A 12,550-nucleotide genomic window follows, 5' to 3' on the forward strand; every position below is an offset into this window, starting at 1 on the left:
CAGTGAAAAGAAGTTGATAACTCGGTAAACATAGTGTTATTGGTACTTTATATATTAGTTAGTATTGTAATCCACTAAACATAGTGTTATTGGTACTTTATATATTGGTTAGTATTGTAATCCACTAAACATAGTGTTATTGGTACTTTATATATTGGTTAGTATTGTAATCCACTAAACATAGTGTTATAGATACTTTATATATTGGTTAGTATTGTAATCCACTAAACATAGTGTTGTATACTTTATATATTGGTTAGTATTGTAATCCACTAAACATAGTGTTATAGGTACTTTATATATTGGTTAGTATTGTAATCCACTAAACAGTGTTATAGATACTTTATATATTGGTTAGTACATGTAATCCACTAAACATAGTGTTATTGGTACTTTATATATTAGTTAGTATTGTAATCCACTAAACAGTGTTATTGGTACTTTATATATTGGTTAGTATTGTAATCCACTAAACATAGTGTTATTGGTACTTTATATATTGGTTAGTATTGTAATCCACTAAACAGTGTTATAGGTACTTTATATATTGGTTAGTATTGTAATCCACTAAACATAGTGTTATAGGTACTTTATATATTAGTTAGTATTGTAATCCACTAAACAGTGTTATAGATACTTTATATATTGGTTAGTATTGTAATCCACTAAACATAGTGTTATTGGTACTTTATATATTAGTTAGTATTGTAATCCACTAAACATAGTGTTATTGGTACTTTATATATTGGTTAGTATTGTAATCCACTAAACAGTGTTATAGATACTTTATAAATTAGTTAGTATTGTAATCCACTATTCACAATCCACAATAGACATACTGTAGGGCTGTTGGCTGTTCACGCTGGTCATAATTGACTCCTAAACTTGCATCAATCATTTGGACACTGTGTCTCATTAGTTAGTGTATGTAGTCTCAGCTTCTCCTGTGAAAACTGGCTCAGCTTCTCCACTTTTTGCTTGGCTTTTCCACACAACTTTTACTCCAATTTTCAACTAAATACATCCTTTATTTCTGTAACAAATCATACAGCTTTTTCCACTGCAAACATTTGCTTGAATCTTCTCCTCTCAAACACAGCTCTTTTAGTTTTCCATTTTCATGTTTTTCTGCTTTTATACTGAAAGTTTAAAAACCTTTCAGAATCAAATGAGATAAAACTGATTTAGAAATTGCTTTATCACATACATTAGAACATAGACTGGACGTTAATTAAAATTGTCCATATACAGAAAGGAAATATGTATGAGTAATAAGGAGGGTTGAGTCGGAACCAAATGTTCTGATACAGTACCACGCATGCTATGAATAGGTGTTGTAATGCTTCACACGTTACATCTGGTTACTTAATTAAAATCTTGCACCTGATATACTGTGGCCTTTTGGTGTGTTTACCAGTACATAGGAACTTATACATCTTTATGTATGTACACTGAAGCATGCCATTTGAAAAACTGCACAAGAAAAAAATCATATTCTACTTAAGTTTCCATTGTAGTGGTTACTATAGATATGATTTTTCTGAAAACATTTCATTTTTGAATTAACAAAACTGGGTTAACCATTGTTGATGACCATTGTCGAACAATGAAGTTGTAGCGTTTGTAAGTTAACCAAACATTGTCAATCACTGGATTTCAAATTTTTGTGAGTAAACCAAACATGGTCTGCCATTGTCGAATACCTTAGTTTTCAGACTTTTGACTTGGTTGATCAGTGGAGCTTTATCGTTTATTTGTAAGTTAACCAGACTTGGTTGATCAGTGGAGCTTTATCGTTTATTTGTAAGTTAACCAAACTTGGTTGATCAGTGGAGCTTTATCGTTTATTTGTAAGTTAACCAGACTTGGTTGATCAGTGGAGCTTTATCGTTTATTTGTAAGTTAACCAGACTTGGTTGATCAGTGGAGCTTTATCGTTTATTTGTAAGTTAACCAGACTTGGTTGATCAGTGGAGCTTTATCGTTTATTTGTAAGTTAACCAAACTTGGCTGTGGTTGTCGATCACTGGAGTGTTAGCTTGCCAGTGTGATGGTGCAGTTTGATAGAAGATGTGTTTGATCCTAGTGGAAGACTCCTGTAGGATGTATGTGTGGGTTGTATGACGCACACCATCCTAATCTGATAGTGCCTACTTCTGATGCTTTCTCCTCTGTACTCCTTACTGTTATATTTTCAGGCTCCATTAAAGTTTTGATGTCTGTGCTACGTCCTGATGTTTGTTCTCTATAATCCAAAATTGTTCCAGTTTTCTGTTTTTGTACTTATCCGAATTCTTTTGTTCATACTTTACCTTCGTCTCATTCTTCATCGTCAAACTTGTTTTGTTAGAAAGTCAATAAAGCTATGGTGTAAAGTAAACAGAAGCTATATCTACAATTCAATTTTTTGGTCACCTGAAACAATCTCAAGTGACCTATGTACAGTACATTCCACTTAATTGGGTAACCCTTAATAGGGTATTTCGTTTATAGTGGTAAAAATTCAAAAACCAAAACAATTTTCTCTTGAATCATGTTAAAAGAAATCGTTTAATTGGGTTGGAAAAGTCGTATTTTCCGGTTATTCGACTACGACAATCTGACCAAAAAAATAGAAATGTGATTACTTTGTCCGGCTTGTGCATCTGTAAACAATTTCCAATATTGACTTCTTCTCGGGATCAATAACCTAGAGGTGCAAAGTCATGATATTGGGCCAGTAGCATGCTGGGATGAAAGGCTATCAAGTTGTTGAAATTAATGACCTTGGACTATTTTAAGGTCATAGGTGTCAAATTTTTTAAGATCTTTAAATTACTTCTTCTCATTAGAGGCCTAGCTAGAGTAATGGTTTTGGGCCAGTAGTATGTTTGGATGAAGGACAAGCAAGTAGCAATTAGTGTTAGTGTTTTGGGTGGTACATGTACACTATTTATAATAAGTGCATGTTATATAAATTTACACTAGCTCCAAATTACATTAGGATACTACTTCTCTGAAGAATTAGTATCTTGGCAGTGTACACAGGGGTCTCTAATGTCGCGATATAAACCAGTGTCGGATGTTTATTTATAGACATCCTTTAGAGTCGAGTACAAAATAAGTACTGTACCTTCAGTTGTGTAGAAATATCCATGTTCCTAAGGTACTTTATACAGTTAACTTAGAGAAAAAAATGTGAAGTTATGAGGAAAAGCTCTTTATCCATTTTACTTTTCAATATACACTGCCCTCCAAAAGTTCTGTTACACTTGGAACGTTTAAATCGAATTGCTAGCCAACAAAACTTAAGAAAAAGTGTTGTAATATCCGTAAGAAAATCAATCTGTAAGTGACGATTGCAAATTATTTGAAAAATACCTCACTTCTTTGAAGCTGCAGGAAGAGGGAATGGAGGTTCCTATTTTCCATAATGTTCAAAAATGAATAAAAATATGGGTTTTTTTTTACTGACACAAATAAAAGTAATTGTTTAACTGATTAACAGTAAAACAATGTAAGAAATGCATTTTTGAAAAAAATGATATTAAACAAAGAGGGAAATTTCCAGAGTGTTGCATTTTGAGGATTTCCTTTGTAGCCCTTTATATGTAGTATCGTTATATGTTATTGAGGCCTCAAGTGTGCCAGTTAGATTAAACAACTAAGGATGGCCCAGTCCAATGTGTAGAATATTTATGGGATGTTTATTTTCCCTAAAAATCTTTGTAAGATTAGAGATGTGTAATTCTAGATATATCACATATATATCTATTATATAACAGAGGTTCACAAATATATGTTTACATATTTCCCAAATTTCTATCATGTGTAATATTTACTTATGACCTAGATGTAGATATATGTTTAGAAATCCCCAGTTAGGAGGCACCCCAGATGTTACTATATGTTATGAGATGCTCAGCTCCTCTAGTTTGACCTCCAGAGGAACTTTGTTAACTGATGGGGTCAATCTCTAGCATTCCAAAGTGTGGTGCTTCTTTCTTTTGTTTAAAGATGACATATCAGATGTGAAGTATATGTTGTTAGCTGAAAATATTTTATGTCCCCCAGACTTTCCTCGATGCCCAATCTCCTTAGTTACCCATAGTGATGTGTTCCTCATATCCCCGTCCCAGCCTGACTCCTGAGATGTCCCCAGACTTTCCCTGATTCCCCTATAATTCCCCCCCCCCCCTTTCCTCCTCGTCTCACTTCTCCCTCCCCGTCTCACTTCTCCCTCCCCCCTTTCCTCCTTGTCTGACTCCTCCCTCCCCCTTTCCTTTATCCCCCTACAGTTACCCTAGTGATGTGTTTTCCTCCCTTTTTACCCTTCCTCCCCTAACTCCACTAATGATCTCGTATTCTCGACTCAACACCTCCTAATCAGGTTCAGGACAAACTGGCAGCAGAAATGAGCAGGAAGTTTGATACCATTTTGTGAGCCACATTTGTGTAACATCACCAAATTCAAACCTTTTTAATGTCAGAAGGTGCTGGAGGTGAAAATTAGGATCAAATAGACCTCGTCACTATAACAATTCCAAATATAAGTTACTTAAAATTGTTGAATAGTTAACAGCACATTTGGTTTTGGATCTTGTCCTGTAATCCCCAGGATGAAACTGGTAAAGATAACAATCTTCTTTTTATCTTAGAAATGTTTTAAAAACATTTGTCAGATATGAAACTGCGCTTTTATGAATCTGTTTTATCAATTTCTTGTCTGTAAAATCTTCCCATTGATAATCTGAACAAAGTATGTGGAATCTCTGCTGAAGCCCAATGTTGATTGAACTTTGGATCTGCCATTGAATGGGGTGGTTTGATGATAAGTTTGATTGCACCCATGCACTGATGCAGACATGCTGAGAGTATATGCCCCAACTGTATGACTGGGGAAGGATTTCATACACAACGGCTGTTCAGCTAGCCTCATCAGCACATGTAAATAAACAGGCTTCCTACAGTTTTGTAAATAAGTGTGAATGGTTGATGGAAGGAAGGCATGATTACGTGATTGTAGCTATAACCACTCGCCATCTTGTGTTTTGCAGAATTGCCCTTTGGTTGGGAGAAAGTTGAGGATCCACATTTTGGAACATACTTTATTGAGTAAGTATTTACTTTCTTCTCTGTAAACGTTTTGTCCGACATTGGTTGAGTAAGTATTTTCTTTCTTCTCTATAAACGTCTTGTCCGACATTCGTTGATGGTTTGGAATTTAGCAGCATGTTATTCTCAGACTTTGTGATAAGTCTGTATGAACCTGTCTTTGTGAAAGCTGGAGTACTTATTTCAGATTCCATTTGAGAACTTACACGATTTCTGTTACGATAACTGTCTGAAGTATACATGGCTACTCCAGTGATACCACACTGTACAAGGGCATGTTGATCACAAGTGTTGTACAAACTTTGACATGGGTTCCCATGATACTGTGTCGTGTACATATAGCCAATAAATCTTCTTTATCATCTGTGACATGCCAGCTCTGTAGAACCTGATATAATCAGACATGGCTCATATTCGACTCCCTACTTCAGCACCAATGCTGTGTCTGTTATTACTGTGTTTTAACAATAACATTAGTGTCTTTGTAATAAGGTAGTGGCAACTCTTACTGTAAATATGGTATTTGATTGGTCATTGAAAAAATGTGGCATGTCTGCAAATTTCCAATTTTAATATAAAGTCTTGATGGTGATTTGTTTAATGATGTCAATTAACATGACTGACGTCAACACATCCACAATCCAGATTAATCAGTCAATGAATGTTACCACCATTACAGATACTTGGCAGAGTAATCCAAGATTTCTACTACAAAAGGCATGTTTAATGAATTAAGATGTAATAATCGAGCTGTAGTCCACTGCAAATTTCAAAACTGAAGGGTTATCTCCAAACTTATGTCATCTCATCTTTGTTAGGAAATACACCTTGTTTTTTCTGTAAAGAAAGGGAAATTTATACATTTTTTTTCATGCTTCCTTGATCGTTTTTTTTTTTATAATACACTACTTTTTACTTCTGTCAATTTGCTGCTGATCAGACCTTGATAAACCAGTCCATAGACTTCAGATAATCTGTTTCCCTGGGGTAGGGCTGAATCTGTCTTCACTTGCCTGATTAATTTTTTCCTGACTTTTATTATCAGGAGAACAGAGAATGATATATATTCAGTGTGTACACTTATAGCTGACCCAGATTTGGCCCACAGAAATTTTATGCTCCAGTTATAACATATCAATTAATTAATCATGGAGAAAATAAATTATGTGGAAATCAGAAAAATAAAAATGAATCAATACTATTATTATGGACATTACTAGGCTAGTAATGTGACTCTTGTAACACATAATGCTGTTGATCCACTGTTAAAGTGAAATACGGGTTATCATCTAATTAATCCACGGCCTAGCTAGTTATTCCTGCATGAAAAGGTATTTTATATTTTAGCTAATTAAGAACAGATGCTGGTTAATTAGATGAAGGAATATTGACTTTTAATCCTGCCTTTGTGGTCTTGTAATGGGCTCTCATGGATATTAATTTAAGCAATAAAAAATTCCTTAGTATTACTATTTTTTAGGGAATTGGTTTGTTTTATGTTGTTATCTTTGAGAAATAGGGGTACAGGTAAGGGGGATGTAGGAGGGGTACAGGTTGGGTGATTTAGGAGGGGTACACTGGAAGTGGGATGAAGGAGGGGTACACTAGAAATGGGATGAAGGAGGGGTACACTAGAAGGGGGGTGTAGGAGGGGTACAGGTGAGGGGGATGTAGGAGGGGTATATGCGAGGGGGGATAAAGGAGGGGTACAGGTGAGGGGGGATAAAGGAGGGGTACAGGTGAGGGGGATGTAGGAGGGGTACAGGTGAGGGGGGTGTAGGAGGGGTACAGGTGAGGGGGATGTAGGAGGGGTACAGGTGAGGGGGATGTAGGAGGGGTATATGCGAGGGGGGATAAAGGAGGGGTACAGGTGAGGGGGATGTAGGAGGGGTACAGGTGAGGGGGATGTAGGAGGGGTACAGGTGAGGGGGGTGTAGGAGGGGTACAGGTGAGGGGGATGTAGGAGGGGTACAGGTGAGGGGGTGTAGGAGGGGTATAGGTGAGGGGGGATGTAGGAGGGGTACAGGTGAGGGGGTGTAGGAGGGGTACAGGTGAGGGGGATGTAGGAGGGGTACAGGTGAGGGGGATGTAGGAGGGGTATATGCGAGGGGGGATAAAGGAGGGGTACAGGTGAGGGGGGTGTAGGAGGGGTACAGGTGAGGGGGATGTAGGAGGGGTACAGGTGAGGGGGATGTAGGAGGGGTACAGGTGAGGGGGATGTAGGAGGGGTACAGGTGAGGGGGATGTAGGAGGGGTACAGGTGAGGGGATGTAGGAGGGGTACAGGTGAGGGGGATGTAGGAGGGGTACAGGTGAGGGGGATGTAGGAGGGGTATACAGTTGAGGGGGATGTAGGAGGGTACAGGTGCGGGGGGATGTAGGAGGGGTACAGGTGAGGGGGATGTAGGAGGGGTACAGGTGAGGGGGATGTAGGAGGGGTACAGGTGAGGGGGATGTAGGAGGGGTACAGGTGAGGGGGATGTAGGAGGGGTACAGGTGAGGGGAGATGAAGGAGGGGTACAGGTGAGGGGGATGTAGGAGGGGTACAGGTGAGGGGGATGTAGGAGGGGTACAGGTGAGGGGGATGTAGGAGGGGTACAGGTGAGGGGTATGTAGGAGGGGTATATGCGAGGGGGGATAAAGGAGGGGTACAGGTGAGGGGGGTGTAGGAGGGGTACAGGTGAGGGGGATGTAGAAGGGGTACAGGTGAGGGGGATGTAGGAGGGGTACAGGTGAGGGGAGATGAAGGAGGGGTACAGGCGAGGGGGTGTAGAAGGGGTACAGGTAAGGGGGATGTAGGAGGGGTACAGGTGAGGGGGGATAAAGGAGGGGTACAGGTGAGGGGGATGTAGGAGGGGTACAGGCGAGGGGGTGTAGGAGGGGTACAGGTGAGGGGGATGTAGGAGGGGTACAGGTGAGGGGTATGTAGGAGGGGTATATGCGAGGGGGGATAAAGGAGGGGTACAGGTGAGGGGGATGTAGGAGGGGTACAGGTTGGGTGATGTAGGAAGGGGTACAGGTTGGGTGATGTAGGAAGGGGTATACTGGAAGTGGAATGAAGGAGGGTACACTAAAAGTGTAATGAAGGAGGGGTCCACTAGAAGTGGGATGAAGGAGGGTACACTAAAAGTGGGATGAAGGAGGGTAGAAGTGTGTGTGGGGGGGGGGGGGGGGGGGGGGGGGGGGGGGGGGGGGGATGAAGGAAGGATGCAAGTGAGGGGGAAATGAAGGAGAGTTATATCAGGGAAGATAAGAGACTACTAGTAACATGTTATTTTGTCATTTATTGAGATTGGATATGAAAAACTGAAACACGTACAATCAGAGTAATGTATCACTCCAGCATTTATTTAGTGTATCACTTTGTCTGGGAGGTTTTTCTCAAACATTTCTTAGATTTTTAGAATGTGGTGAATAATTAGTACTTATTACCTTTATGAAGTTTCATTGGAGTTTTGTAAAACTATTGAAAAAATCCACCAGAGACCATGAAACTTGGAGCCTATAATGCTTTTCTTGGCATCCAGTAATAAAAACTACAAGGCTTGTCAACAAGATTTATTTCTATGTTTGATACAGCTGCAGACAGTATAGATAAAGCCTACAGATTTATATTGTACAGGTAGGCTTTAGTGGGTCTGCCAACAGGGAATTGATGTATTGTACACTGTATTATAGCTATCTATGTTGGCAGTGAAGATGGTAGGGACCCCTGGGTACAGCCAGAGCAACAGTTGTGTGTATAGACTGACACTACTGTACCTGTTTATACCCAGTGGTGATCTCCTGTATACTCATTCTGCCTCTATGTGGCTCCTCAGATCAAAGAGGATAGCTAAGGTTCTGAGAGATGTCAGTAGATAGTGTTTGAGTATCTGATCTATTACTGAATATTACCATTGTGTCCTGGAGTTTGTATGTTGTCCCTACATCTGTGCATATATTCCTGAGTTAAACAAAAATTGGTTAGAAAACAAAAATTGGTTAGAAAACATCCCAGAATATATCCTTCCATAACAACAACACAGAGAGGAAAGTTGTTTGTTTGTTTATTTAAAAACTCATTTTAGGTATGTGCAAAAAACAACACACAAGAATAGTAAAATGGAATAAGGTGTATGAGATTATCCTGGTAATTACATCAGTTTCCCATTTTACAGGTTCTGATACATACCTTGTAGAATTTCATGCGGGAGAGGTGTTAATTATTAATGTTCAGTAAGAATCTACCTGGTTTTACAGGTGTGTGTGGATACCTGTCTGCTGTGTAGAAGTGAGGGTTACATATATATACTCCTTATAGAGGAATCTTCATTTCATGTTAATGTGAATAGATAGGAAACATGCGCTTGGACTGAGGGAATATTTAACTACCTTGACCAGGACAGGAGGAATCACCTCATCACCAATATATACCTGTTCCAGAGAGACTGACAGAGACTTTCAGTTTACATCCCCATGATTGACATCTTGGAATGATCAAATAACACCTTATAATGAAAACTTGGACAGGAAATTAAGTTTGTGTAAAGTTTCATTTGTAGAGTTCCTTTCATGGTGGCATGTACCGTATAAAGAAGAACCAAGCTTGAATTAAGTGTGATTTCTGTGTTATTATCTATACACATTATATATATAAACAGTACACAGAATATAGATTTTCTGTGTGATTATTTATACACATTATATATATAAACAGTACACAGAATATAGATTTTCTGTGTGATTATCTATACACATTATATATACAGTACACAGAATATCGATTTTCTGTGTTATTATCTAGAGTTTGTATGAAGATGAATTTTGACTTTTCAGGGCTGTGTTAATTAAGGTTAACAGTCATTAGAAATTGTGCCAATCTGGTTGTCTTCACCTTAACCCATAATGATGAATAAGTAACAGTTGAACTTTTAACCCACAGGTATGAATAAGTAACAGTTGAACATTGAACCCACAGGTATGAATAAGTAACGTTTGAACATTGAACCCACAGGTATGAATAAGTAACAGTTGAACATTGAACCCACAGGTATGAATAAGTAACAGTTGAACATTGAACCCACAGGTATGAATAAGTAACAGTTGAACATTGTCTTGTTCTTTCAGCCATGTGAACAGACGAACACAGTATGAGAACCCAGTGGCTGCCGCCAAGAAACAGCAAGGTAACGACCTGTTTTAGTGACGATACAGTGACAGGAAATTGTTTAGTATGTGTAACTATGAGTTTAGGTTTTATTTAAGTTAAACTATGGTGTTACGTTTCTTGTGGCGACGACAATGGCTGTCGTCATCGTCAACATTTCACTTCAAAGTTTTTCTTTAATACTTCTTGCTAAAAAAATAAAACTCAAACTTAACCAAACTTGGTATGTAGTTAGAACATAAAGTGGAAATCTTAAATCTCATCACAACCTAAATGTACAGAATATCAACCAGAATGTATGGCCCAGTGATTCTGGGAATTAAGGATGCTAAGGATGCTAGGAATTTAGACTGTAAAGTTTTTTTGTTTAGCTCAGTTTCTCAAAAGGTAGAAATGTTATTTCAACCAAATCTGGAATATAGTTGCATTGTAGTAGTTTATTTTTGAGTTAAAAACCTTAGATTTTTGAAAATTGATAGAAAAAATCTGTATTGCTTATCCATTTGACCAAAGTTAATGGAGAAATTGGCCTGAATTTTAGAATATATCAGATGTGTGTACTTCTAACTTTTCGGAAGAGTGATATTGGGGGTAAAAGTGACATGATTAAATGAATTTAGAGTGTTGGTAATTTTTCAAAGTTTATATTTGTTTTGCAATGCACCAATATATGTATACATGTCTATAAGGTATGCAGGGTGCTTCCATACTATCAAGTGGAGGTTTTTTGGTTGTTTTTGGAAAAATTACAGAAAGTTTGATGAATTTTGGAGTTTGCTTAAAACATGCTAAACATACTATACTGACAAAGCAGGACAGGCGAGACTATATCATAATTCTTGTTTAATTTGTATGTACATAAAAATTTACTTTCTTATACTTTTTGCAAAGTCTCCCTGGGTGTTTTAAAATGTTAACTTCTGATATTTAAGATATGTGGTAAAATATATATGGTCATGTTCAAATTGATAGCCAAAAAAATTCATTAAAAATTTTTGCCCATAGGAAATGATCTAAATAGCACTCTACCTCGCACAAAGAAAAGTCAGGATCAAGCAAAGAGGTCCGCCAGTGATACCAATATGAGCAGCCGAGGAGCGCCACCTGGTATGTAACAGGGGAGATAACTTGTCAGGGGAGAACATTACATGGAATCTGTTGTGTTTGTAGTGATCTGAAAATTGACTAATTATAGAGAAATTGTTGATGTTTCTTTGTGACAATAATAAGATATTCTATTGTGATATTGTGTGAGTTAGTTGATTGCATGAATACTTGGAGACAGATATTGACATTGCTTTTTCTCAGATTTCTTAACTTTTATTTTGCTGAGGTTCTGCTTTGTTTGCTTTTGACTGAGCTATAGAAAGACAGTCCTTGAATAATTCATGCTGTTCTTTTCATTTTAATATTATCTTACAATTAGAATTTTAAGAATCTAATAAATTATACATTAAGCATGAAATAAATCAATAATTTCAATATAACAATATCTAATAATAATCTTAAAAGAGTTTTGATTTTGATAAAATGTTGAATGTGTAATCTTGCAATGAAATGAGCTTTTACCAATATAATCAGACTGTAGACCTAATATATTGTGTACTTGACTGCGATTGATTAATCTAGACTGCATGTTTCACTCTGGCCCCTGGGCCTGGAGCGCTGTGTATTGCATCTGGATGCTCTGCTTCCGTATCAATTAAGCCAACAGGTGTTTGGACAGACTATTTTACCTCAGACTATCCAGGTTTTAAGCACATAAGCAATTGATTATTATTATCTTTAAAGTTCTTTATTTTTTTCTGACTAGTTTTCCATTATATGTAAAATTTTAAAATAACCCTATGTTGGAATGGTTTTCAATTTTTTTTTTTGAGTTTTAAGTTCTTATTAATAGAGTAACTATTCAAAATTTTCATTCATTTTAAAAATCCTGTTCCATGTGTGAACATTGTTTTGAATCACCCCAGATGAAGTGTATCCCAAACTTTAAGGTAGGGTGACCTGGTGGTTTATTGAGAGTCTGTCCCAGCATTTGTTGTACTTTAACTTTGACCCACTCAACCTTTGATTCACCACATCATTTTTAACATATTAGAATAATTCAGCAAAATATGGCCATCTTTTGACAACTGTCAAAAATTTACCCAAGAGAAGGGTACTTATTTAGAAATAAGATTTGATTCAAAATAAACATTCATGTATTTGTACTTAAGGTTATTTTTAAACAGTTTATAATAATACTCAACATCCTGTTATATTGCTATTGTTTAAATGTGAGTGATGCAATGAAAATGTAAAAAAA

General features: G+C 37.4%; 1 protein-coding gene across 11 annotated transcripts in view; it reads left to right on the plus strand.

Moving 5' to 3' along the window:
- LOC117331334 (membrane-associated guanylate kinase, WW and PDZ domain-containing protein 2-like) overlaps nt 1–12,550 on the plus strand; it is a 101,536-nt gene that overhangs the window by 49,011 nt on the left and 39,975 nt on the right. For all 11 annotated transcript variants that reach the window (XR_004533502.1, XR_004533503.1, XR_004533501.1 and 8 more), the window contains 3 exons: nt 5,037–5,094; nt 10,203–10,261; nt 11,248–11,349. Coding sequence is in view for 8 of the 11 variants with exons in the window: in XM_033890008.1 (XP_033745899.1) it covers nt 5,037–5,094; nt 10,203–10,261; nt 11,248–11,349 (219 nt within the window). In the remaining 3 variants the exon portion in view is untranslated. The remainder of the gene's footprint in view (nt 1–5,036; nt 5,095–10,202; nt 10,262–11,247; nt 11,350–12,550) is intronic.

This window comes from Pecten maximus, chromosome 7 (assembly GCF_902652985.1).
Source record: "Pecten maximus chromosome 7, xPecMax1.1, whole genome shotgun sequence".
Classification (NCBI taxonomy): domain Eukaryota; kingdom Metazoa; phylum Mollusca; class Bivalvia; order Pectinida; family Pectinidae; genus Pecten; species Pecten maximus.